This window comes from Meles meles, chromosome 2, assembly GCF_922984935.1.
Source record: "Meles meles chromosome 2, mMelMel3.1 paternal haplotype, whole genome shotgun sequence".
Taxonomy (NCBI): domain Eukaryota; kingdom Metazoa; phylum Chordata; class Mammalia; order Carnivora; family Mustelidae; genus Meles; species Meles meles.
This window is the reverse complement of record NC_060067.1, coordinates 53,509,836-53,536,772: the sequence shown is the minus strand read 5'-3', so window position 1 is coordinate 53,536,772 and position 26,937 is coordinate 53,509,836. Positions and strand designations below refer to the sequence as shown.

At 35.1% G+C, this 26,937-nt stretch overlaps 1 protein-coding gene across 4 annotated transcripts in view; it reads left to right on the top strand.

The window, feature by feature from the left end:
• Window positions 1–26,937, top strand: part of SLIT2 (slit guidance ligand 2) — a 349,500-nt gene that overhangs the window by 217,625 nt on the left and 104,938 nt on the right. For 2 of the 4 annotated variants that reach the window (XM_045997784.1, XM_045997781.1), the window contains exons 6-10: window positions 2,122–2,193; window positions 8,021–8,092; window positions 10,889–11,052; window positions 12,202–12,213; window positions 13,183–13,321. In XM_045997784.1, coding sequence (XP_045853740.1) covers window positions 2,122–2,193; window positions 8,021–8,092; window positions 10,889–11,052; window positions 12,202–12,213; window positions 13,183–13,321 — 459 coding nt within the window. The remainder of the gene's footprint in view (window positions 1–2,121; window positions 2,194–8,020; window positions 8,093–10,888; window positions 11,053–12,201; window positions 12,214–13,182; window positions 13,322–26,937) is intronic. The other 2 variants (XM_045997785.1, XM_045997783.1) reach the window with 1 other exon arrangement.

The window sequence follows — 26,937 nt, the reverse complement described above, 5'->3', positions numbered from 1 at the left end:
TGACAGCTAAGGATAATAAGATATGGGCAAACATACAGCTCACCCTTTTACAGATTAACCTGGAGACTGCATTAGGCAAATTTGATAGCATTAAAAGATTTTGCCAATTTGTCTGGAAACAATTTCTCTTTTGTGGTGTGTCAAGGGTAACACTTTATGCCATTGTACTAATTTAAATGGCTTTGATAAATTGTTCAAGAGGTTAGAGAATAGTAGTGTAGATATATATTTAGCACTTTAAAATAAAAAGGCTGTTAACTTAATTGTTAAAAGAATTTAATCTGTAAAAATCAAAAGTGCTCAAGAATGTAAGTGTTTTCTTGGAACCACAGCAGCCATATTACATCATGAAGCTTTAAACATCTTCTTAGAAAATAAAATTATCCTTTGCATTACTTCCTAATAAGTAGAAATGTTTAAGCTATTACAGTAGCATGGATGGTACCTATTATTTAGGGAAAGCCTTAGTTTATAAAAGCAATAAAACCATATCTTCTCCAGAGTTGGCCTTTTTTTTTTTTTAATGTTGCATGTCCTAGATTGTACCATTTGCATGACATCAAGGTAGGCTGTGTCCCCTAGAGACCTTCTTAAAAATGAGATGTATATTTCATGAGACATTCCCTATGTACATAATTTCTAAAGTAAGGATTTTGAAGAAGCCCCTCTGAAAGTCACTGGATTAAATCATTGCACCTTTATTCAGTAGCCTTGTGAGAGAAAGAGCTGTTTTACGGGAATGTTGAAACGTACTTTAAGAATACACCTCAAACGTGAATTAGCCTTTTTGGTGAATTTCGCACTTGAAACGAGGACAAGATTCATTTGTATTATGATCATAGTCTGAGCCCTGTATATCTGATTCCCTCCCAATCCATGGAGAACTGACAACTCACCTAACGATTTTATCAAACATTTTGTTTCTGTCTCAAGTGAAGCCTTAAAATACTTTTCTTTACTGGAATGATAATATCGCTAAGCATCAAGCTACTAGACTTCAACAACAACTACTTATTTGTTTAAAAAAAAGAATTTAAAATAATATAAAGATAGAACAGGTAGCATTTAGTACTTAGCTGTTTATTTCAACCAAATAAATAGGTCAGCCTGGATAAAGAAAATTGTAATTCTGAAAACAAGCGGCAGGAACAAACTGACTTAACCAAGTTTGGAGTAACTTTGTCTTTTCATCTTTGAATTATAACAAATGAGTGCTCAACTACAGGAGAAGATTCATTTATTTGCATTTTAGAAGGAATTGATATTTAGAAGGAATTAATAAAGCTTTTACACTCTTTAGCATAGATTGGTGTAGTGTTTTAATGATGTTGCTGCAGTATGCGTTTTTGCATTTGCAGCTAAAATTAACATCTTTGAGAAGAGCAAAAAGATTAATTTCTTAATACTTTATAACTTATTTTCTGGCTGGGGAGTTTCTTAACTGGAAGTATGCCATATTTACAGTGCAGGGAAATCACATGTAAGGACGCACGGTGCAAATCATGGATATTAAGCAAAGCGTAATGCAGAACAAGGGCTTGCTTTCTAAAGTGTTTTCCTGGTTGGTAATAGCAGGGAGGTACGTGGGACTTCATTTCTCTCTCGCGATTGGGAGTTCTCGAAGGAAAACTGCTTTTAAAAGAAGAAAACCTAAAAGTAGTCTTGCTGTTTCTTGCCAAGGATGGTGAAATTAACATGCAGCTGGGCGTCTCTGATAAATGGATTCTGTTAGGTCACTGAGGGGGTGCATGTGACATTAAGTGATTTACAGTCCTTTACCTTAATGAAATTGTTTCAGCAAGATGACGCTGAAAGCTCTTAATGGATAGCTTTTCTTGATGTAATGAAATTGCATTCCTATGGCATTTAATATAAGGCACAGTTATTATTTACTGGAGCTTTCCAAGGGCTGCTATTTGCACAGACAGTTCAGAACAAAAAGAGATCTCAGTCGCAGTACGGAGGCCACAATGGCTTGTGACATTCTTAAGCAGATGAGTGTATTTGTGACAGCATTTCAGTTCCTGCAGCCAGGGCTTCCTAGACCCATCAGGGGACTTCCTTTCACCCAACCCAGATAGTCTTCAGCCTTTTACATATGTTCTTCTAATCTGTTTACAGGCAACTGGATTACAACCAGATCAGCTGTATTGAAGATGGGGCATTTAGGGCTCTGCGGGACCTGGAAGTGCTGTAAGTGTTGCTTCTCTCTCTGACTCTTTTGAAAACGGGAGCTTTGTGTCTGGGGAGTGCTGATGTGGGAGCTTATCTGAGAGCTCAAAACCTTGTGTCAGGATGGTCTCTTAAGAAGATACCTTAAATCACTCCTGGGGAATATACGGAGAACTTGAAATGTGTGCACATAACCGTGGGCATCATTTCTCATGTTTAAGTAAAAATGTCTCTTGAGAGAGAACATTCAGATGTTCACACTACTGCCTGTACGTGTTTCTCCTTATAACAAAATATTTTCAGTCACAGGATTTGTGAAAATGCCTAGAATTGCTAAATATTAAGGTTTAAGATCAGTTGTGTCGGAAAAACGACAACAAAAAAATAAACCTCTTTAGTCGCTAACAAGTTGGAATATTGTGTAGTTGCCACGCAATGGGAAACATTTTCTCGTTTTGAGATGTCACTTGTAACTGGATAACATCATTTTTGAAAGGTGATTTTGAGATCTATTTTCTAATTTTAATAAGCTGCCCACTGGGTCCATTTTAAAGTCTTCACTACTGACTCAGTAAAGCACAGCACTCAGCTCTGAATTGTAACTGGCATCCTCTCTTTCCTTGCTGGTAGGCATGGCTGACAAAAATGGGTTAGAGGCAACTGAGTAATCTCTACAGAGCTTTGACTTGGTAAAATAATTATAATGAGATTATTCTAATGAAAAATAATTTTAATGTAAACTGGAGTTACTGAAGTCTTTGAAATCGCCTATACATTTGTGGGATTTTTTTTTTCCAGCCAGAGATTCACCAGTCTAGCTTTTAAAATAAATTTGCAGATTTCTGTCCCAAATAAAATATTTTTCTCTGCTATAATTATACATCCCTGACTAAATTTATTCAGAATCCAAAATTGAATTAAATGTGAAGAGGTTTTGAATTTTTAGTCCATGTGGTAAAAATTATCCAGGAATCGTGAAATCTTCCTAAAAAAAAAAAAAAGATTCCATTACTTTAAAAATTGAGTTTGAGATACAGAATGTAATGCTGAAAAAAGTTTGATATTTTGACAAAACATTACTGATTATTTTTAAGGACTTAACGTAAAAACTAGTTGATTGAGATAAACTTATAAGAACATAGGTCGTTGTTTATCCACGTGACAAGTCACCTTTATTTCTGTTGGTAACAGTCTAACTTTTTCTCTAGGAAAAACATTCAGAGTGCTTATCATAAACATTGTAGTTACAAGGCCACTTTTTATTCGTGTGCCAGACCCATTCATATACAAAGCTCACTTTGCTATTTCAGAGTCAGAATAATGAGAATACAACTACGGTTTCATGGTAGCCTGATGTCAAAACCATAGTCAATGTCGTAAACTTGGTATATGAAGAGACTACCATGGGTGTTATTTAATTGAACGGATCTTATCAAGCCAAAAATGTATTACCGAGTCAGTACTTCTAACTAGTAATAGGAGGGACACCAAAAATTTTATAAAAATTTGCTGAATACTTTGCATGGACTAAAATCTCATAGAGTACTTTGTTATTAGTTAAAGAGCTTATTAGATATGAAATAATGCATATACATAATATATTGGGTATATATTTGGTATATATGTATATAAATATATATGTATTATATTTTATATATATATATATAGAAAGAGAGGGAGAAAGAGAGAGAGATACATACACACAGAGCACCTGCTCTGTGCCAAACACCATGCTGGACACTGAAAACTCTTCACCCACAAATACAATAATTATTCATTTGTTTCATCTGCTTATTTGTTATAGAGTAATATCACTGTTTTTAGATTTAGTAAGCTCATGAAAACAAAATCACCACATATATTGTGTTTGTCGTGTTAAAAAGGTGACTTGAAACTCTTGAAACATACCAAAGAGTGAAAAATGTCTTATGATTCATGGAGTTAAAATCAAAATCCACAAGTTTGGGAACTCTTTTGAGGACCTTAATATATAGGTTTCAAAGAGATATATAATGGTCAGAGTTTGCTAAAAATAAATAATTAAAATTAGTACGTGATACAAGAAAATGTGCCTTTTGAAATGTCTTAAATATTTTATATTAAAATTTGATAGTCAAGCAGACATTCTTTTAATATGTATTAATTTTTAAAATCCTCATAGTTCATACAACCTTTAAAGAAATTAATTGATGAAAAATTTAAGACTAACTGGAGAAAGCACTCAAAAGACTAGGATTTATCAAGCCAAATCTCTTGTCCAGTAAATTAAAAAAGTTCTTCTGTTATAAACATTTGGTTGGGGGCTTTTTTAATAGAAGGTTCCAGAAAGAATGTTGTCTGTTTTGCCTGTTTTTACCATGTGTGACTCTTTACAATATATCTTCTTGAGTGGAACTAATGAAGCATTAATTAATTTGTAAATCACCTTAAATTTAGAGTCCCAATGCTTCAGGGGTTTTTTGTTTTGTTTTGTTTTGTTTTGTTTTGTTTTAATTTTGGTTCCATGAGCCATTTGTGAGTGTGTGGATTACACTGAGGCAAAACAGGAAAAGATGGAAGTAATCACCCTGGGCCACTAATGAAAATTTGTTAAGATATTTATTAGTGTTATTATTTATTAGAGTGAATAAAGTTTAAGAAGGAAAAGTCCAGGTAAATGAAAGCAAGAGTCAGCAGTTTATCACTTGTATGTTCATGGAACCTTGGCAAATTGTGAAATTCTGATTGACACAATTCAGAAATGTTTATTTTTTAAAAAGTTTATCTTCTTAATATGAAGATATCATGGCAAAAATAACATTGGAACTATTTTGTTTTCTATTTCAGTGTTTTCTATTTCTTTGGACAGCAGATTCAGAAATGGAATATCTTCCTTAAGTTGCTAGTTTTATATTTTTTTGTTCTTTTTCCATAAAATAGGCAAAATTTTATTTAATTGAGATGTAGAGGTTCATATCCATAAAATACCAGACTCTGCCAGATACTACCCTAAGCATGAAGGGAATAAGAAAAGAATAAATTAAGAATTAAGTCTGAGAGGACCTACGTGATTACCAAGACTCACATTCTGTGTTTACACATAAAGCTATCCTTTGTACAAGAATATATTCTCATTGCAAAGAGAAAATCTTGAAGTTGATAGAAATACACTCTCATATAGGAGAAAGTGTTTACAAATCAAGAAGTACAATAGACAAATTTGCATTGTTTCACTGTAGGAATTGATCATGACCATAAAAAATACATTACACCATACATAATTAACACATATTAATTACTAAGTTTAAAATAATTTCATTGGTTCCACATACTGCTCCATTACCAGGCATCAATATCAATATTGTTTTGCCAGCATCGATACTGAATAAAAAATACTAAGAAAGATAACATGTCTTCGGTTGTGTTATGCAAAGTAACATTTTGATAAAAGACTCCAAACTTGGCAATAGTTTCGGCATTCAACGAAAACTCTCTTTTGTATGGAATTGTAAGAAATTATAGTTCAAAATTAATGCATGCCTGCTGCAAGTGAATTACTTTAAAAAAAAATGTTATCCCTAAAGTCACATTTCAGTATGTTATGTACTCTAAAGATTTTAGCCAATAAAGTCAGCATAAATTTTGAGGGTGGGAAAAGGGGTCATTTGAAAGCAAATCCCTTTGAGAAGTGAAACCTTTTAGTTCAAACATCAGGATATATTTTAATGGCGTTTGAAAAAAAATCTCATTTCACTTGAGCACAGAAAAATGCTACAGGCTTTTAGATAACATGAACCAACCAATTCAATGCTTTGTAGGTCCTTCATAAAGTGTTTTTTTTTTTCCTTATGCAACTTAATTCAAATCACTTGGATTAGTTCTTCTATCATTCAATACATTGCAAAGCTGGGTAGGAAAGAAAGTCTGCCTGTTGTAGATTTGTAGCCACTGTGCCCTACTTTGCCTAGAAGTCTAAGTGCCCCCTGAATACACCAAATCATACCATTAGCAACTGCAGCCTCCAGCTGGCCAGAAGTAGCCTCACAAACCTATCTCACTCAGTCCAAACAGACTCAGTCCACAGACTCTTTGAAATATCTGAATTTGTTGCCAGTATTTAAAAATTAGGGGGGATAAAGGCGAAATTTCCCATTTCTGGCTTCTCCTGAGAAAATCCAATTGTCTGGCAGCCTTCCATTACATCAGAGCAGCAACACATCAGAGCTGAGTTTTAGCTGCTATAGCAAAGAGTATCATTGCTGTCCTACCAAGGTCTTCCTTGTCCCCAGCTCTCTGCCTGCTCCTCTCCATCTCTCTTCCTCTTTCTGTGTCTTGTTACTGTATATACAACCTGTTTCTCTCCTTTTATGTTCCCTGCCTGGCTTACACTGGCAAGAGAATTCACCAAGTCTACTCCAGACATGTCTCCATTATCAAATGGTATCCACTGGCCATTGATCCCATCCTCTTGCCTCCTTCAGCGGCTTGCATGCTTTCCTTACCCCGCCATGCTGTTTTCTCTATACAAGAATTGTTTTTCCATCTTTGCACTGCACAGTCACAGCCCTGGGGTAGTTGTCTTGTCCATTTCTTGTCATAGACAGACTTCTCTGAAGGGCAGGGGGAGGCCTCTTCTTAATAAGCCTTATTTAACAGCACTCACGATAGCACTTAAGTGTGTAAACCTGGCGATTCACAGACCTGTACCCCTGGGGATAAAAATACATTATATGTTTATTAAAAAAAAAAAATTTGGAAGGGGAGGCGAACCATAAGAGACTATGGACTCTGAAAAACAACCTGAGGGTTTTGAAGGGTCAGGGCTGGGAGGTTGGGGGAACAGGTGGTGGGTAATGGGGAGGGCACGTTTTGCATGGAGCACTGGGTGTTGTGCAAAAAGAATGAATACTGTTACGCTGAAAAAAATAAATAAAATGAAAAAAAAAATAAGCCTTATTTAAGTTTTCATAATTTGTGTATTTCATCTCCCCAGTTGGGCTATATGCTACTTTAAGACATGTTTTATGCCTGATTTATTTTTATTCCATTCCATGTTGCCCTAACATTAAAAACCATTTAGGAAATACTAGATGAATGAACTGTTACTAGTCATAGTAGATATAGCCAAAATAATAACAAACAATGCCTGTGTTAGGGGGAAAGTAGGAACAATTTAAACCAAGCAAGAATTATGCTTATTTTCACCATCTCTGCCTTGATCACCCATCTTCCTGACTCCAGGATCACTACCACACCACAGTAAGCAAAGGACAAGATAACGTGCCTGCCACATAAAACTGTTAGAATGTATCAATAAACTGCTACAGCCTGACATTTTATCCCTATCCAATGCAGATCCCAAGTGCAGATATCATTCTTGCTACTCAAATTTCAACAGCGGCATGGCCAAAGTCCACAGTAAAGAATACTCAGCAGGACTTTTTGGGAGATTTCAAATATCTTCATTTACTGATACTAATTACACACAGTGCCCCTCTAAGGAAATCCAGCTGCCCAATTTTACTGACTGTTGACTGTCTCATGTTAGTTTCTTAAGCAGTGTCATAAATACATTCTCATTCATGCACATGGTGCAAAGGGCAACATGTGAATAGCCAAAAATATAAGACAAATCTGTCACAAATATTTGATAAAGCTGAAAGCATAGAAATATGTTGATATATAACATTTATTTATTGTCTTGGTTAAAATATAGGGCATTCCTTACATTATTAAGTTATTATTACGTTTCTACCACGTAGTTGTCCTGCATAAACATAATTGCATTGTCTCTCTATTAATATATAGAATGATCAATGAATTTGCATTACCTGAAATGTCTAACTTTTTTTTTATTATTATTCTACAGCACTCTCAACAATAACAACATTACTAGACTTTCTGTGGCAAGTTTCAACCACATGCCTAAACTTAGAACTTTGTAAGTAGCCACAATATATATCTAAAGGTCAATTTAATCAATTAAGGGTTCCCCTAAGTACTGTTTTTTGTAAACAAAGAACAGAATCATGAGTTCATTACTGGGTAGAGAGGAAAACACCACATTTTTAAAAAGTGCTAGATGTGATATTTGAATAAATGAACTATCATTCTAAAAACATGAAAGCTTTCTTTTCTTTTCTTTTTTTTTTTTTAAAGATTTTATTTACTTATTTGACAGACAGAGATCACAAGTAGGCAGAGAGGCTGAGAGAGGAGGAAGCAGGCTCCCCGCCGAGCAGAGAGCCCGATATGGGGCTCGATCCCAGGACCCTGGGATCATGACCTGAGCCGAAGGTAGAGGCTTTAACCCACTGAGCCACCCAGGCGCCCTGAAAGCTTTCTTTTCAATGATATGCATCGTGGGAAGTTGGGGGAGAAGGAGACAGACGTTTACTTGGAGCTCTTGTGGAGGTCACATTTCATTAAGAAATGTAAGACTCCTTGATTGGCTGTCAGAAATGATAAATGGTAAATCTTTATGATTTTATTACTGTACAACAAGCAGACCTAATAAAGCTGAACTGGATCTCCTACATTCTTTGTAATGTAAAATTACAACATAACTCTCCAGTCCTTCTGTAACTAAGGCTGTGGCAGCATTTAAAAATATCTTTTCAGAAGATGAACATTAAAATATTTTAGGTGAATAAAAAGTTGTTCTCTTGTAATGTATTTGCTACAGCTATTTTTTTTTCCTCTTGGAGGAAGATTAATCCTTAAAGCCCAGGGTGGAATAGTTAGTTAAAACATTTTCAGAGATAAATCTCCTTTGAACTCAGATTAAGAATCACCCTGGCCTCAAAAATACTATATATACAACATGTGAGAAATAGTGGGAAATATAAGTAAAGCATTGAACTTCTTGAAAAAAACAAATGTGTTTTTAAGTGGGGGATATATGTATGTTGATTGGGTTTTCAAAATAATTTTCAGTTTATAATAGTTTATAACTGGGAATATATTGCATTTATTTTTTCTCTTTAAGGAAAAATCGTTTGAATTGCCAGCTTTTTAATGATTTAGATAGTACCAATCTGAATGTCCTTTTTATGGTCACTAAAATATGGTGCTCTCTGTGTGATACAACACATTATCATTTCTTTGGAATATGATTTAACAAAATAAAGGAATTCTGAAAGTATGCAGATATAACATAAATTCCATTTTCTTGATGCGCCTAACCTGACCAAATGAAAAGACCAGTTCGCCCAAGACTATATTTGATGAAAATCATTGCTTAACCATTGACATTAGCTAATTTTTTAAAATGTGAAGTGAACGGGCTCCTTAGTGGCAAAAATGAGGCCACTGAGAATGTGGAAACATCTGCCATCTGCCTTTTTGATAGTGTGCTTTATTTTCCTATAGAAATCCATCATAGTTTGTTTTGCTAATCAGGGTTTTAAAGTTTTATGTTCTTTTCTCACTTCAAATTTACACACATGGAATTGAATCATTGTAACGTGCTTGATTCAGATGAAAATGTTTCTAGAACAATGAGGTAGAGTGTGCTTCGTGGTTTCCAAAGGATGCCACTCTGACTTCCAAGCAAACTGAGTTGGAGGTCACCCAGCTTTCACAAAATGTTGCTTTTTGTTCTGGGCAGGCCGTCTAAGTTTTGGTGCAAGACAGTCTGTTCCATATCTTACAGGCTCAAGGAGAATGTAAAACAGTCATCTAACTTGAAATTCCCTTGCTTTGGTTGTTTCATTATTCTATATTATCACTGCTACTTAAAAATTCCATTTTTATGGTCCAATTATCTTTCTGGACTGAGTTCCATGTTTTAATATCCATTACTGTTATTGGGTTAGAATTGAGCACATCAGCTAAAAAGGACTAAAATGGTATTACTGTGTCATAGATGATTCTGGAAATGATGCTTTGATTTATAGCTTTGGATGTCCTTTTCTTTAGTTTGAGAAAACATAAAAGCCAATTTGAAGTCATTTACCTAATTTAGTGGATACATTTGTCTGATATTTTATTAATGGAAAAGTGCTATTTGCCACTTGGAATGGATCCATGGTCTGGTGTGGATCCCTGCCAACACAGAGAGGGGGGCTCACTTAATTCCTTCACTCCCAGCCATTTATGTCTTTTCATTTCAGTTCCTGCTCTTTGAGGATAGGGTCCCAAGAGCCAAAAGCAGCTAATCCCTTTTTCTGCTATTAAACAAAAAGAAGGAAATCAGAATAGGGACATGAAAGTAGTGTTTTATATTGAATTATTATTCTATCTTGTTCAGCAAAAAACAAAAGTGACCTGCTAAAAAGATTTTGCAAGCAGTTCCTCCAGAAACTAACAAGAGTAAGGGATAATTCATACTGGGAACCCTGACTTTTATGAACATGACCCCATCCCTGCCCCACCCACTACCTCCCCTTTTCCCCCACCCCACCCCAACTGGCTGTCAGTACGTTGCGACTGCAAAGCAATTTGCCTTGGACATCTCTGTTTCTTTTTACTCTTTTGAGTGAACATAGGGAAATCATCTTTAAGGTCATGTTCAAGCTTTTGGATGTTGGCTGAGAGGTAAATGAAGAGAAACTCCATTCTGCAGTTGTATACCAGTTTAATTTTGAGAACACTAATTAGGTCGGGACTTCCTTAGCTTTGTCTACTGCTATTTTAAGAAATAAAGCTGTAGATTATTATGAAGACTCTTTTTTTCAATTTTCGAAGTAACCGTTTTCTGTTTTTCTTGCTTTAAACTTGTCTCTTTCTTCTCTAGTCGACTGCACTCAAACAATCTCTACTGCGACTGCCACCTGGCCTGGCTGTCTGACTGGCTGCGCCAGAGACCCCGGGTGGGTCTCTACACTCAGTGTATGGGCCCCTCCCACCTGCGGGGCCATAACGTAGCTGAGGTGCAAAAACGCGAATTTGTCTGCAGTGGTAAGGGAGAAAGAACCTTTATGTTGTCATCTGATTTTACGCTGCCGTGTCGGAGAACTGTGGAGAATGCATGCTCTCAGTTTCTGTGTTGCTCACTAAAGTGTGCTGTCGTGCACTAATCACTCCGTGGACGTCCTCTGTTTTCATGCTGTTGAGAATAGGTTCTAGGATGTGTGTGATTGGCAAGGACAGGTTCCTCTGAAGTGAGGATGAAAGATTTCTCAATTTTCATTCCTGGGGACCTCTAGGAAATTCCTAGACTTTAACTCTGTTTGCTGCTTATTTTCCTGTTAAGTAATAATGTATGTCTGCTCTTCTGCTAATGACTGGAAATATGGTTAATCCTGGATCCCTGCTGGGAAATTTTAAAAAGTAGCTGGACTGTAGTTGCAGAGTAACAATGTACTTTTTGTGAATACTAGTGGTTCACGTCTACTCTAAGAGATAAATGACTAGCTTTAGTGATGAAAATCTGGAAACGAAAATAAGGCACAGCCTATATAAAAATCTCAGGAAGTCACATTCACTTAGTTCTTTCTATTTGTTCGAGTTCCAGTCTAGGTATTTCTCATATATGTACCTCATTTAACCTCCCTCATCACAACTGTAGTGAAGTGTAATATTATCTTTCTACAGAGATGAAAACGCTGAGAAAAAGATGTTAAGTAGCCTTATCCAAGATTACACAGCTGAGTCCAGGCATCTCAACCTAGGCAGCTTACCAATGCATATATATTGATATTTACGTTTATATTTATATTTTTTTATAAAACAATATGTTAATAGTATCTGATACATATTGACATATATCTTATTTTATAAATACAGGGCTGGTTCTTCTTCAGAAGTGCCCGTTCAAAATACAGTAACACAAAATTTTGAAATATATATAATGTGTCACAAATAGTTCCTTAAAGGAGGCACAAGAAGAAGTACTAGCAGAAGATTCTGATTGAATGTTGTCTTTTAGAAATTTTTATGTACTTTTCCACACTTTTTATAACCCAGACAAAATTTTCTTATAAAGTCATGGAATGGGAATGTTCTCTTCAGGTCTGATTGCTTTTTAAAAAATTAAATAATGCAATGACTAACAGTTCGTTACTAACCACTTTTTTCTCTCTTCACTTTTCCCTTCCTGTTTTCTAGATGAGGAAGAAGGCAAGTCCACGTTTCTCTTTTAGACTGAGACCATTTTTTGTAAAGTTTGAGAGCTTGTTCAGAGGGCTTGGGTTAGTAAAGAGTTTGCAGCATCTTCCTGGCGTCTACGACCGCTCAGGCCCTCTCGCTGCAGATCAGAGAGGGCTGTCCCCTTGCTCCAGTAGCCAAGTGTGTGCAGATGCCCATGCCTACAATATGACCGACATTCTGTTGTTCGTCATTCCAACAGCCAAAGCTCATTTCCAAACAGTTTTGTTTCCAAATACTGAGTAGTAAAAATATATGCCTGCAGGTAACTACTTAATGCTAACATTGTAGACCAGGCCAAGCCGAATAAAAGAACTGTCTAGATTAATAATTACAGAATGGCATGTTACAAATTATCTTAATAACTTCAAAGAAAGCACAAATGTTGAACGTCTCAAGACACCCAACTTAGCAAGATCTGATTTTCCCCACATTTATTGGTGCACGATTACTTATTTAGAATCAACAGTTACACCTTTCAAGAGGAAAATGTTGCTGTTTCCCTTTCCTTTTTTTTTTTTTTTTTGAGGGTAGAGTAAGTTACGCTACTTAAGTTTAATAAAGACCAAACTCTATTTAAGTTTATCAGAAATGAAATCTAGGTTAGTCTGAAACTGCTGCTTTTTTTGGAACTCAGAATAGTTTTGAATCAAATTCCAGTTTCAGGTCTGAGGTTAGCCTTTCTTTACAATTATTTCAAGTCTGAAAAATAATCATTTTCATAATTAGTTTTAAGAATTTCATTTGCTTCATCTGAGTGTTGACCTAGAACTATAAATGCATGCTGCCTAAAATATGTCTTAGAACTCAAGGACCAATTTTATGCTGAGATATTTAGAGAAATGTATTTCTGTTAAATAACGTGCTCTGTTGTTTGAGATAAGCTCATGTTTTCTAGATGAGTTCCAGGAGGGAAAACATTGCTGTTTGTTTCTCTTGCAGGTCAGCAGTCCTTTATGGCTCCTTCTTGCAGTGTTCTGCACTGTCCAGCTGCTTGTACGTGTAGCAACAATATCGTAGACTGTCGTGGGAAAGGTCTCACTGAGATTCCTACGAATCTGCCAGAGACCATCACAGAAATGTATGTGCCCTGAAATTTCCCCTCATCTCTCCACCTCCACGGTGACCCAACCGTGAATTTCTTTAGAGATTCTGGGTTTCTTGAAGGCCAATGGGATCAATTAGTTTAGACGAATATTCTTTTCAGAATTACATTGAGTCTAACTCTGCTTAATGAAATGTGCTGAAAGTGCTAGAGTTTTTCTTTTTCTTAACATAAGTAGAATTAAGAGGAATGTATTTGAAAGGATAAATCATGCTTGTCTTTTTTTGGGAAGGTGTTATTAGGGCATTTAGGAAAAATAAGAGTGTGGTTGTACATAGTCTGACCGTTTCGGTCTGTAGATCTGCCCCTCCTGTCCAACTTTACCTTGAAGAGAGGAGATATTAGAAGGACCAAACTGGGGAAATAAATTATAGAATCAAGATAATGAGATGATGTTCTGCCTCCTCAAGACCTTGGGTTTTAAAATGCAGTTTCACTATTTCTTTTGAACTATTTTATTGTCTGCCAGAAAGTATAAAAAAAGTAAAATTATAAAGTCAGAAAATACAAGATTTTTAAATTAGTGAGCATGTTAACCTATGTGAGCAGTGGCTATCTCTGTCAAAAGTTGTTGTCTTGACAAAGTACTTCATTTTGTATGGAACTGCTGTGTGCATTTGTTCTTGTCAAACATAAGTCATGGGGATAAAACAAGGTCATGTAAGATGTAAAATGAACTGCTTTTCCCACCTTGAGAAGTAAGCATTAGGGAAAAATCTCTACTTCAATATCCATTAGCTAAGACAGCAATCCTTAACTGCTCAGCCTATCATGTTATTGTTTTAGAAGCCAGTTCTTAATGTTTAAATACGTAGTTTTGGACATTTTAGGTTGAAATTATAAAATAAGCCTAACTTTGTATAAGTCTACGTAGTAGGCACAAAAATTAAGTTATTTTCAAAAACTATTAATTTTTTGCCCATTGGTTGCTTTAATTTGATTTATATGAGACTAACTTTAATGCACAAGACCACTAACATTATTTAAATTATTTAATAGGTGTTTAAAAATATGCTTAGAACTTTGCAGTATAAAACATGATCATCTGTAAAGAGTTTAGAATCTGTGGAGGTTTGACACAGACATGAAATAATGTATGTACATAATAATATTATTATCAAAATTTAGTTTTGTTCATTGAAGGTATTTACAAGTATCTTCTAGCTGACCTTTGGAAAAAGAATAATATATGGTTTTGGAAGAGGCAGGTGGCATTCCACAAAAGAAAAGCATCAGGAATGAGAGACAAAGGTGGTGGGGAGCATGATGTTTTAGAGACTGCATAGTTGAGCCTAATTAGAGTAACAGGTGCATGTTGGGGCATCATGGAAAATAATGCCTCAGAAAAGACATCTCTGTATAATTTTAGAGCCACAGATTAATGAAAGACTTTTGTCTTAGTCAGAAGATGTAATATATGTAATATATGATAAACTAAGTAGTAGGAAGATATAGAAAGATTTCAAATAGGGTAATAGTATATTCATCTATCCAAAGAGCATTTATTAAGTAAACACTTACTATAAGAAAGGCAGCATGAATTTTCCAGAGATTTTCCCATCAAGTGACTGGCAAATTTAATGCAAATTAAAAACTATGAAACGAGGTACAAATTAATGCACGTTGTAAGAGAGAAACAAATGAAGTTCAAGGTAGCTATACACTCACTATCTGTGAGATTGTAGGCAAGTTGTGTATCCTCTGTGAGCTTCTCTCCTCTTCAGAAACTAAGGGTTGTTGTTAATTTGTGATGAAATAACACATGAAGAGCTTTACATGCTTAATAAATAGTAATTCAGCAAGTGTGATACCTCCATCATTGAAGCCTTTGTATAAGACGTAACATTTGAGGTAGGCCTTGAAGGATGGGTAGGGAATGAAAATGCAAAAATGAGGAAGGGGCTTTCAAAGTGACTAGAACATCAGAAACATTGGCAATAAGAATGGAAATGCAAGACACAACCAAACAGGAGCTCAGTATAGCTTTTGGAACCGGAGAGAGTGGAAAGGTAGTTTGGAACCAATTCATGGAGGGCCTTGTGTAGTATAAGGACCTAAGTCTTTATTTGCAATGCATTTGAATATAGGAGTTTTCATCTGAATCTTCAAAGAATTAATCTGATAGCTGTGTGCCAGTGATTGGCTAAAGGACAGACTGCCAGGCATGAGGCCTCCTTAGGTGGCTATCATGTTGATGGAGGGGAGATGTTTATTAGCAGGAGCTAAGTAGCAGTGGGAATGATGGTGTGGAAGCAAGTATGGTAGTTAATATAGGAGCAGAATTCATGGGATTTGGCATTTGGTAAAATGAGGGACTAATGGAGAAAAATGAACCAAAGATGATGCCAGAATTTCAAGTATGAGGGATGGGGAACTGGTGGTTTTATCATTGTATATAAGAAGCTGAAGGACAGGACAAAACCTGGGAAAGGAGAAGGTAGTGAACAAAATGTGTGAAATCCTGAGGTGCCAGTGGGATTTTTAGAGGTGATCAGATAATACAGACTATAGTAACTTGGAGCAAGACAAAGACTTGAGGCAAAGATTTTTGAGAAATTAATATTGTAAAATAAAAGTTGGTGGTTAAATCCATGAAATAGTGAATAGAGAGGAGGTGATAGAAGAGAAAGCCAACAGAATTAAGAGGAGCGAAGGGCCAGCATGAGAGGGGAAGGGCTTAGTTTGGCTGAGAAAGAGTGTTTTGAAAAAAGATAGTTGTCACACTAAAGGACAGACTTGGATTGATTTGAAGATGCAGAAAGCTACAATCATTAGGAAGTCAGAGACAGTGGGTTTGGAGAGAGATGAGAATAGAGAGCGTTTGTAAGATCTCTGTGGGAGCACGATCTTCCTGGACCCAGGAGTGGGTGGATTAAATCCTGATTATAAGAAAGAACAAAACACTGCTGTCGGCTGACAAAAGCGCAGTGAGTTGTAGATATAACAGACGAAGGTAATGTGTGACATTTAAAGTAGTTTATCTCATGTAGTCTATTTCATTTTTTACAACAGAGCGTTTCTTCTATTTTGTATGCTCTATAGATTTTGTATTATCTTGAAATTTCGTAACATAAAAGTTATACTAAATGATAATGTCCCATTGGGTTTGCCTGTATTGAGGAGGTGGTGTATCAGATAAAGCTACAATAAATTAAATTTATAAGTAAAGATGGCAACATATGTGAGGCTCTAGGTGAATTTCACTTCTCTGATTATTACATTATCAGCTTTATCAGTAGAGCATCTGGTAATAAATCATATTGATCTTCAGCTCCAACAAAATACCCCATTACCATTCATTATAGTGGCATAACGTACTAGCTTAGTAACTCATTTCTTTTATTACTCTTTTATTTTTATTAGTATAAAGAACATCAGATTCATAAAATGTGGAAATAAAGCTGTACAACATCTTCGTTTTTCATTTTTATAGATTCCAGTTTTTTAAATACATGAACTGAAAATTACAAGCTCCCTCCATATTTTTCAAATAAGTTTTAATCAGAATTTTACCATAAATTATAAGTAGAATTCCTTTACTGCAATTTGGCAGGCATTTCATTCAGTGCTATTGAGTTGATTTCCTTCTGTATGCGGCATGTCTTTATTCCTGCCACCATCTCATAATATAATTCTAACAAAAAAGAAAGTATATACGTGCTACAAGTAGGAATGATCTACTGCCTGTTATTCTAGGTAGAGAAATTTGACTCATCCTTTCCTTTCTTCTACATTGTGCTTACAACTGTAATTTCACACTTCTGGTACTTACTGAAACAGTATTGTTAAGATAGAGGAGTAATGTTTTTTTAAAGTTAGAATTGGGAAAAGGGATAGGAAGAGACCGACATTTATCTAACAGTGTTGGATGCTGTACTCATATCATGTGACCTTTTCATTGATTTTTGATGTAGGTATTTATGGAAATAAACTACAACAAGAAAACTAATGCAGGAACATAACCTAGATAAATGTTGGTGGATTTCTCCAAGAGGTCTCATCATCCTGATGATCGTACAATGCTCCAGGATCTGTCATCTCATTTGTAGGCTAAGAATCTTATAGTGACTGCACCTATTACATTTTGTTTATATATGTTTATATATATAAGCTTGTCATACATGTGCCATGTATGTGCCATGAAACTTCTACTGAAGACAGAGGCAGGAACTAGTTCTGTTCTGATCACCACTGAATACCTAGCAACAAATCTATTACATGGCACATAATAAGCAGATGATAAAAATAAAATAAGTTTTTATTGAGTAAATGGATATTAAGCATTTATAGCAAATTGATCTTCAAAAGGAGCTAGAAGTGCCTGGCTCTCTCAGTCAGTGGAGCGTCAGACTCTTGATCTCAGGGCTGTGAGTTCAAGCCCCACGTTGGACATAGACCCTAATTGAAATAAAAATAAAACATTTTATAAAAATAATAAAAGGATCTATAGTAAACAAAATTAAAAATCAAAACTGAAGGAACAACCCTTTCTCTCCCAGGAGGAAAAAAATAATGGTGCTTTTTAAGCACACAGTAAGTAAGAGAAAAGTTCGTTAGTAGGATAGTTAATGGAAAGGGCTAAAATGGGCTATAAATATTTAAAATTCAGTCGTTAAGCTTGCCTATTCCCCATACTGGCTTGGATTCCACTCTCGACGCGTGTCTGAGAGCCCCTTTTTTCTCTGTTCTGGGCTAAGCCAGCCAGTATCAAATGTGTAGCCTCCTTCTTTAGATACATTAATTGATTCAGTCATCCTACAGATAGGTCTTAGATGACTTCTTTCTCTAAGGCCATTATTTCTTCTGTAATGAAGCCTATAGGCATTTACTCCAATCCCTCAAAGACTGACAATTTCAGTCCGCTGATTTTTTGTGTTTTTATTTTCTTAATGAGGTCAAAAAATGTTAAGATTTCTTGAAGTGTTTCAATCATGAAGTGGCTAAACTGACCTCAGTCTGAGATTTATTTGATTCCAGAGTTCATGTTTTTTCATTGATCTAACTAAAGAAAAAAAAAAAAAAGGTAAACAGGGCATGGGCTTCTTGGGACATTGTAGAAGATAGAATTGAAAGAAATCAGAAGAAAAGCTGATACTCAGAAAAACAGGACAAGAGAAGCTTTGGGAAGCTTATATATGAAGAAAACACAGAAGGAGAATCAAAAAGACAGGCATTGAAGGATAAGAGTGTGTACAAAACTGAGAGCTGTTTCATATTACTTTCTGCCTACAATGACCATAGTGTCATCTCTCCTATTCTCTGTCACATATTCTCATCCTCCCTGGATTTTATCTGCATAGAACTTGTCACGGTGTAATTTGAAATTTTGATGAATGTCAGACTACCCTAAATAGACTGCAAACTCAGGGAAGGACTGATTTCCTTGCCATTTCTGCACCGACACTTTGCGTAGTGGGGATGCGAAAAAAGAGTGTTGGGGACAAGTACAGGGGTCCAGTGCGTACATTCTCGAGAGCCTCCAAGCCTCCATTCTTCATGGTAAACAGAAAATGTGACAAAGGAATATGAACTAATGACAATAAAGAGGGAAAAATAGAACATGTATAGTATAAGGTAAGATAAGTTTAGAAGAAAGAAGCTGTTGCCCACCTGAGATCTTCCCAGCACTTTGCTGTTTTGAACTCTGCTGGTTAAAACCTTCTTTTCGTACAGATGGGATGCTTAAGGCAAGTCTTCAGGATCTGGCCCATGGCAACAGAATTATTAATAGCAGATTGATTCTCTGTATATCACATCCTCAGAATTAATTTCTTAAATCACTTCTGGATATAAAATTTTGAATACGAGATGATGGATTGTTGTAAAATAGACATTTAGTTCTCTTCAGTCTAGTTATAGATTTTCCGTGGCAGATCACCTGTTCAAACCATTATGCAGACGTTCCATAAATCATGGAAAATAGTAAGAACGTGGGTTGTAACCATTTAGTATATTTTGTTTATTCTTTTTTTTTTTTTAATTTACTTGACAGAGAGAGAGAGAGAGAGATCACAAGCAAGCAGAGAGGCAGGCAGAGGGAGAGGGGGAAGCAGGCTCCCTGCTGAGCAGAGAGCCTGATGTGGGGCTCGATCCCAGTTCCCTGAGATCATGATCTTCCCAGTTCCCTGAGATCATGATCTGAGCTGAAGGCAGAGGCTTAAACCACTGAGCCACCCAGGCGCCCCTATCTTGTTTATTCTTAATGTGTTCCTGCCTTCGTTCTTGGTTGCCTGGTTTAGGGATCAGAAGTTGGAAACCATGCAATTCTTTTATTTGTTTAGAGAAGGTGGTCAGGGAGAAGTTCAAATTATGGGAAGGAAAAGATGGTAGCAAAGTTCTTAGCCCAGGTCTTCTGAGGGTCATTTCAATGTTTTCTGAGATGGATTGGAAATTCTCGGAAGCTGTAATACATTTTCTTAGGCATGCTTTTTGAATAGGTAAAACGGAAAGGAAGCTCATGGTTGTGTCTGCTTTTTCTCTGCCAGCAATAAAGAAGATTCTTTCAAAGAGGTTCACAATAATGGGGGCTAGATGTGAGGTTTGGGAGTGTTTTTGCTTCTTTTGTTTCCTCTGGATCACTTGCATGCATAAAGAAGTGGAAGAAAAGAGGGCTCTTGAATGTTATTATCTTATTACAACCTACATTTATGTTGTTGAATATAACTTCTAAAGTGCTTGTTTTTCCTCTATTTCTGTTTAGACACTCTTCCCAAATACATTTAACCATTTTGCAGACTATTTCTATATTTGCCCCTTCCAAATTTTTGAATCCTTAATTCTAATGAATAATTCTTGCCAAACTGAATCCACATACTGTAGGTCAAAGTCATCTGACTTTCTATAGGTAGGGAAACTGAAGTGCAATTTGGTTAACATGTTTTTAAGTCACGCATTCTATGCTAAATTATTATGAGAGTTGTGAACTCAAGCATGACTTTTTAATTATTTATCATGCACTTAGTAATTTCTCAGCTAGTAGGACAGCTATCATGTTGCATAATTGGCTGATTTTCTTCTCATATGTCAAAATTTTGAAAATAAATTTTAAAAATAAATGCAGCATACAGCTAAACTAATTTTATAGTATTTATAAATTACCTTGACTATACTATCTAGGCAACATAAACTATCTAAATAAAGCAAATGATACCATTTTTAATGTAATGTGGTGTGGAAGAAAGAAATATTCCCTAGTCTGAGTTTGCCATGCTAAATAAAAAGTAGATTGATAATTTTAAAGTAACATTGTTTTCACTGTGCATGCATTTACTATGAAAGTACTTAAAAATTTAGAAATACATCCAACTTAAGGGTTCTTAAGTGCAAGAGAAAATAGAGTTAAGAAAGTATTATAAGAGTGAGAATTCAAGCAGTTCTACTTTAATTGATAGTTTTACTAGGGCACTTGTTAATGACCAAAGCACTCATTAGCATTTTGCAGTTTTACACATCCCTGTGTTTTTCTTACTTCAGACCCACTAACAGAGTCAGCTAGCATATAGGATGACTGTTGGCTTTAAACTGTATATGTTTACAGTTTTGTGCTTTGCAGGCTAACTGATGTGACAGCACTCTCCTAGTGTATGTCTAGTAGAAACATTTATGACATAGTACCTTTAAAAAAAAACCATCTTGCATTGTGGTTAAGACCTTTTTTATTATAAAGAAGCTTGCTTCAGACCTACTGACACAGAATGGAGGCAGCTATATAGTCTCTAAAGTTTAGTGGAAAACTTTTAATACTTTTGTAATGTAGAAAACAATTTTGTAAGTTTTTACACAAACCTAATTTCAAATAGGACCTGTTACTCTACATACCTACTTTGATGAAGAGAATTCGAAGCACATTTATCTCTTTGGTTCTGAGATTCTTCCAATAGCAGAAATTTGGTATGTATTCCCCAAATCTCATTTAAAAAACTAGCTTTTCTTCTACAAAGTAATAGAATTTTCATCTAGAAATGCCATTAAATAATCTCATCGTCAAATAAAGCTATCATCAAAATAGATACATAAATCAATAATTCAGTTCTGATTATGTGCTAACATAGTTAACGATTAGAAAAACAAAATGGTAGGATTTGTGACAATATATTTTATAATATGCGTAGTCACTTGACATAAAAGAAATTGTTCATGCAAATGTTGGTCATCCTTATTTTTATTTCCTCGTGTTTTTGGATGATATTTTCTTCAGTTTTCATATTACGATCCCATCATGAAGGAAGCACCCAGAAAAAGACATCATAATTCAGCTTCCTACAGAATGTAGAGAGTTAATTCATTGTTCAGTATACCAAACAAAGATCTCTATCATGTTCTGTCAGAACAAACATCTCATTTTCTTAGGTATCAGTAGCCATGCTTAGTGTGATGCCTACAGCAGCTCTAATGGTTCCACAGCAAAATAGTGAAGATAAATTTTGTAAAATAGATTTATAGATTCAACTTTGCTTGTAGTTCTGTAAGCCATTATTGAGTTCCCTAATATTGGAGTGTTCTCATACTGACTTTGGCAGAATTTTCAATTTCATATGTATATCTTGAAAAATCTTTAATTGCTATTAATGAAATACTAAAATAATTATCTTTAAAAAGCTACATCTATCCATTATACACACACAGTCAGTTTTTATTAAGAATATGTGTTCATGGGGGCGCCTAGGTGGCTCAGTGGGTTAAGAATATGTGTTCATGATAAGAAAATTATTACCTATTTCTCCCAACTTCTTTCCTCCCCTCCCCAATTTTATTGAGGAATTATTGAAAAATGCAATTGTATATATCTAAAGTGTACAATGTGATGACTTGATAAATGTGTATATTGTGGAGCGATTGTCAAGAACAAGATAATTAATATGTCTGTCACCTCAAATAGTTAACACAGTTAACTCTTGTGTGTGTATGGTGAGAATACTTAAGATCTACTCTCAGTGTTGTAATATTAGTTATAATCACCATGCTGCATATTAGCTCCTCAAAACTTATTCCCTTTATAACTGAACATGTATGGCCTTTGACTACATCTTCCCCTTTCCCCATCACCACAGCCCCTGACAACCACCATTCTATTCTCTGTTTCAATGAAATCGGCATTTTTTTCCAAGATTCCACATACAATTGATAGCATACAATATTTGTCTTTCTCTGACTTATTTCATTTAGCATAATACCCTCTAGGTTTGCCGTGTTGTTGCAGATGACGGGATTTTCTTTTTATGGCTGAATAATGTGTGTATGTGTGTGTATTATATATATGCATTTATGTGTGTATATATAAATATCACCCACACATATATTTATATCACATTTTCCTTATCCATTCATCGGTTAGAGGACATTTAAGTTGTTCCTCTATGTTGGCCACTGTGCATAAAGCTGCAATGAACATGAGGGTACACACATCTCTTCAAGATACTCATTTCATTTTCTTCAAATATACACCCAAGAGTGAACTTGCTAGGTCATGTGGTAGTTCTGTTTTTAATTTTTTTTAGGAACGTCCATACTGTTTTCCAAAGGGGCTGTGCCAATATACATTCCCACCAACAATGCTCAAAGATTTTCTTTTCTCTACATCTTTGCCAACATTTGATACCTCTTGTCTTTTTGATAATAGGCAACCTAAAGTTCTGGGGTGTTGTCTTATTGTGGTTTTGATTTGCATTTTCTTGAAGACTGGCAATTTTGAGTACCTTTTCATGTACATATTGGCCATTTGCATGTCTTCTTTGGAAAAATGTCTATTTTAGTCCTTTTCCCATTTTAAATTTGATTTTTTTTTTTTTGCTACTGAGTTTTATTAGTTCTTTATTTCGTTTGGATATTAATGACTTACCAAATACACCAAATATATGTATTGCAAATAGTTTCTCCCATTCTGTTGGTTGCCTTTTGAATTTATTTTCTTACTTCTTTTTTATTTGTGCCTAACTTCCCCAAAAAACTATATATGTAACATATGTTAGATGTATATATACACACATAATTTATGTGCTTTTTTGTTGAGATGTATGATCATTTAAGGAAAAAGCTACAATGGTTTGCCTAGGAGAAAGACTTAGAAGACTCAATCAAAATTTTATAATATTAGTTAAGAAGTGAAAAGAAGTATGGCAAAATTACAAATAGATGGGCAAGAAAGAAATACTAAAATGACCAGAGTAGAGATTAAGGTGGTAAGGCAAGAAAGAAACTCCAACTGGTTTCTCTTTAAAAAAACCAAGGAGTCTGATGAGTATTATTGCAACAGAAGAAGAACATGTGGAAAAATAGCATGTTTTTTCATGCGCTACATACTCAACAAATATTTTTGAGTGCCTATTCCACCTCAGACATTATGGATGAAAGGACACATTCCCAGCCTTCAAGATGTTTACAATATAGAGAATTGAAACCACACAAAGAGAAAATCTGAAAACTATGTGATAAGTAATAAAATACACACACGGAGAATACAGAGAAACGAATACCTTGATTTGTGTGGGAGAATCAAGGAATCTCCAAGTATGAGAATGTGTCTGGCAGGCAGAGAAACTGGGGTCACTAAGGACAGAGGAAAAAGCATGGGTAAAGTCCCAGAAAAGTTAGATGTGGTATATGTTTGAGAAATTAAATCAGTTTTTGGTTGCTAGAACATAAAGCGGGAGCCTGATGTTGAAGAATCACCTCTCCTAGTAACAGTAGTATGAAAGGAAGCATTTGGAGTGTGGTAGTAGCGTGATGAGATCTGTTAGTTAGAAAACTTACCTTAAGATGGGGTGGAGAATGGTTTGGAGGGAAGGAGTACACTAAGGAAGTGATAGCAACAGTCCTTAGGGTGTGTAAAGGCGGGCACAGTAGCAGATAGGAATGGAAGGAGATCCCAAGGATTGATCGATCCACTTAAAGCTCCTACAGAAAAGTAAATGGAGACCCATCAGAGCTAAAATAAGATGTGTGTAAATGTCAACATAAAAATGAAGACAGCTGGTGCATGGTTAAAACGTTCCTTATTATCAGACAAATCACCAGCATGTGTTTTTTAGGGATTAAGTCATAGATTTATGGTTCTATAATCATCTGGAAAGATTAAATTGAAAATTCATGCAGTTCAAATACTACTAGTGGCCACAGTGTTACCTAAACTTGAGGAAAAAGATGATGGATAATTTGGACAATAAATCGGTGCAGAGGAAGAAGGCCAATAGCTATCTATTCATTGAGTAATACTGTTAAAAAAGTGATGTGAAAAGACAATTTGCATAATGTTTATAAAACTAAAATTATTACCAAATGGGCAACTTAGCTCTGTGCCTGACTCAAAGTTAGTGTCCAAAAGATATTCATCAATAATGAAAAACAAAGCAGCCGAACAATTATCTTTTTTTCTTTCTTGAATTGCTAAAGAAAAATTATATGTGAAATCTTGCTATTATTGACATTTTGAATCTATACCCTGTTCCCCTGAAATCAGTGAGCCTTGTGCATAAGCCCATTCCCCCCCCAAATCTTAAAGCATGTGATTGTGCATTTTGAATGTATCTTTGCATTTGAATATATATCCATATGAATACACAAATGAAAATGTTAACATTCATTTAAGTCACCCCCTGAATATGAAGTCAGGAAGAACACACACCCTTCCACACACACACATTTGTGTTTTGCTTTAAACATCGAAAGGCCAAATGGAAGAAGAGTTATTTCTACTATGAAAACATCAACTGGATTTACCCTAAGGGGTGTGTACCCTAGAATGACATCACAAAAAATAAAATAAAATAAGATTACAGAAATGGACAATATTCAGGAACAAGTCACCTAAGACAGGGATGGCTGATACTCAATTAGTATGGACACAATCCTAAGGCAGAAATGTTAGTTATATGCATAATATGTCCTCCAGAGGCAAATATTCACTCAGCTGCTGAAGATACTTATTAAACTTGCAAAGTATTAGAAAGCCTACAATTACATAACAGAAATTGTATTTCAGTCTAAAATATCTTCCATCATTTTATATAGACATATGAAGGATTTCAAGGCGTACATTTACTGCTAAAACTAGTAGTAATAATTCAGAAATATAAAGTATTTACTTTAGAATTATTGTGTACTAGGCAAGAGAATCCCTAATGTCAACGGAATATAGCTGCCTCCTCCTTTTCAAATGTTGATGTTACCTATGATGAGACTATTTGGCTACACTGAGCAGTCCAAGATTCAGAAGCTGGGGTCATTCCACAACCCCCCCCCCCACACACACACAAACACACCCCATTAAATCTATGTTCTATTCTCTGGCATCTGTTTTTGCCATTTATGTTAAAAGCAGATGGGGAAAATGCAAAGAACTGTCAGTTTTATTGCCATGTATAATCAACATCTGGGCTGTATGTTACAGATACAATCAATCCAAACTCATACTTTACTGATGTAGTAAAACCTTTTTGAGTTCCTAAGACAGTTTCCAAATTTGAGACAGTGTTATATATTTTAATCATGTCAATCATGGAAATTACAACATTATATATATTTTTTCAGCCTCCATGTGAATGATGTATGTGTGTATGTGTTTAGTAAATAATTGATGGGTTATCTGCAAATCTGTACTGCTAACTTGTTTAAAACCATGCTTTGGAATCATATATATTTATTTCAAATAATGTATCAGATTTATTTCTCTATATAATCTGTGTGTGTGAAACTACACATGTTTTAGATGTTTTATTATATGGTGCTGCTTATTATGTGTGATTACATATATACACATGTACATCCCCATATGTTTATTCTTTCCTCCTTTTTAAGCAAGAAAAAAACATTTTTTCTATATCTCATTTTTACAAAAACATGTTTTATAGTAGGTTTTATTTTCCTCATTTTTTGGAAAGAGAAACTGAGACAGAGAAGCAAATTAATTTTTGCAAGGGATACAGAGTTTATCAGTAGTTGTAAATCTCGTACTTTTAATCATTAAACCATACCTTTTTATCTTTTAATCACTGAACCATACCTTTTTATCTTTATGCATACACATATACAAAGCATAATACCTCTTGGAGAGAGTTATTTTAGCTTTGGCATGTGGATGCTACTTTATATGGTTTGTCAACATAATTTAGTTTGAAAAATATTGAAAATAATTATGAGAATTGAAAACTAGTGAGCAGGAAGTGTCATTTAAAATAAACTAATATTGTTTACTATCTTGTAAATGGCTTCAGAACTAGTTGGAGGTTTTTAAATCCCAGGTTGGACTGTGTTGTATACTCTACTGATGTAACATCTGCTCGCTGATAACCATTGTAGAGTATTTTATGTCACAGAGCTCAGATATACTGGTACATCATTTACATGTTCTAAGAGTCTGTATAGTATGAGAGCAGAGAGATTTCTTGATAATTTTCCATTTCCTACAATCTTTAAAATAGGCACCAGAAAGTGATATATATTGGCTGCTGTTCATTCCCTAGGAACCCTGTAAGTGTGAAGACATGCATGATTTATTATTTTTTTAAAAGCAGTAATTAAAGAATAAGAGAAAAAGATGCATGTGAGTTAGGAGGAAGGTTTTTATTGGCTAAACATATTGTACCTCTGAAATTTTT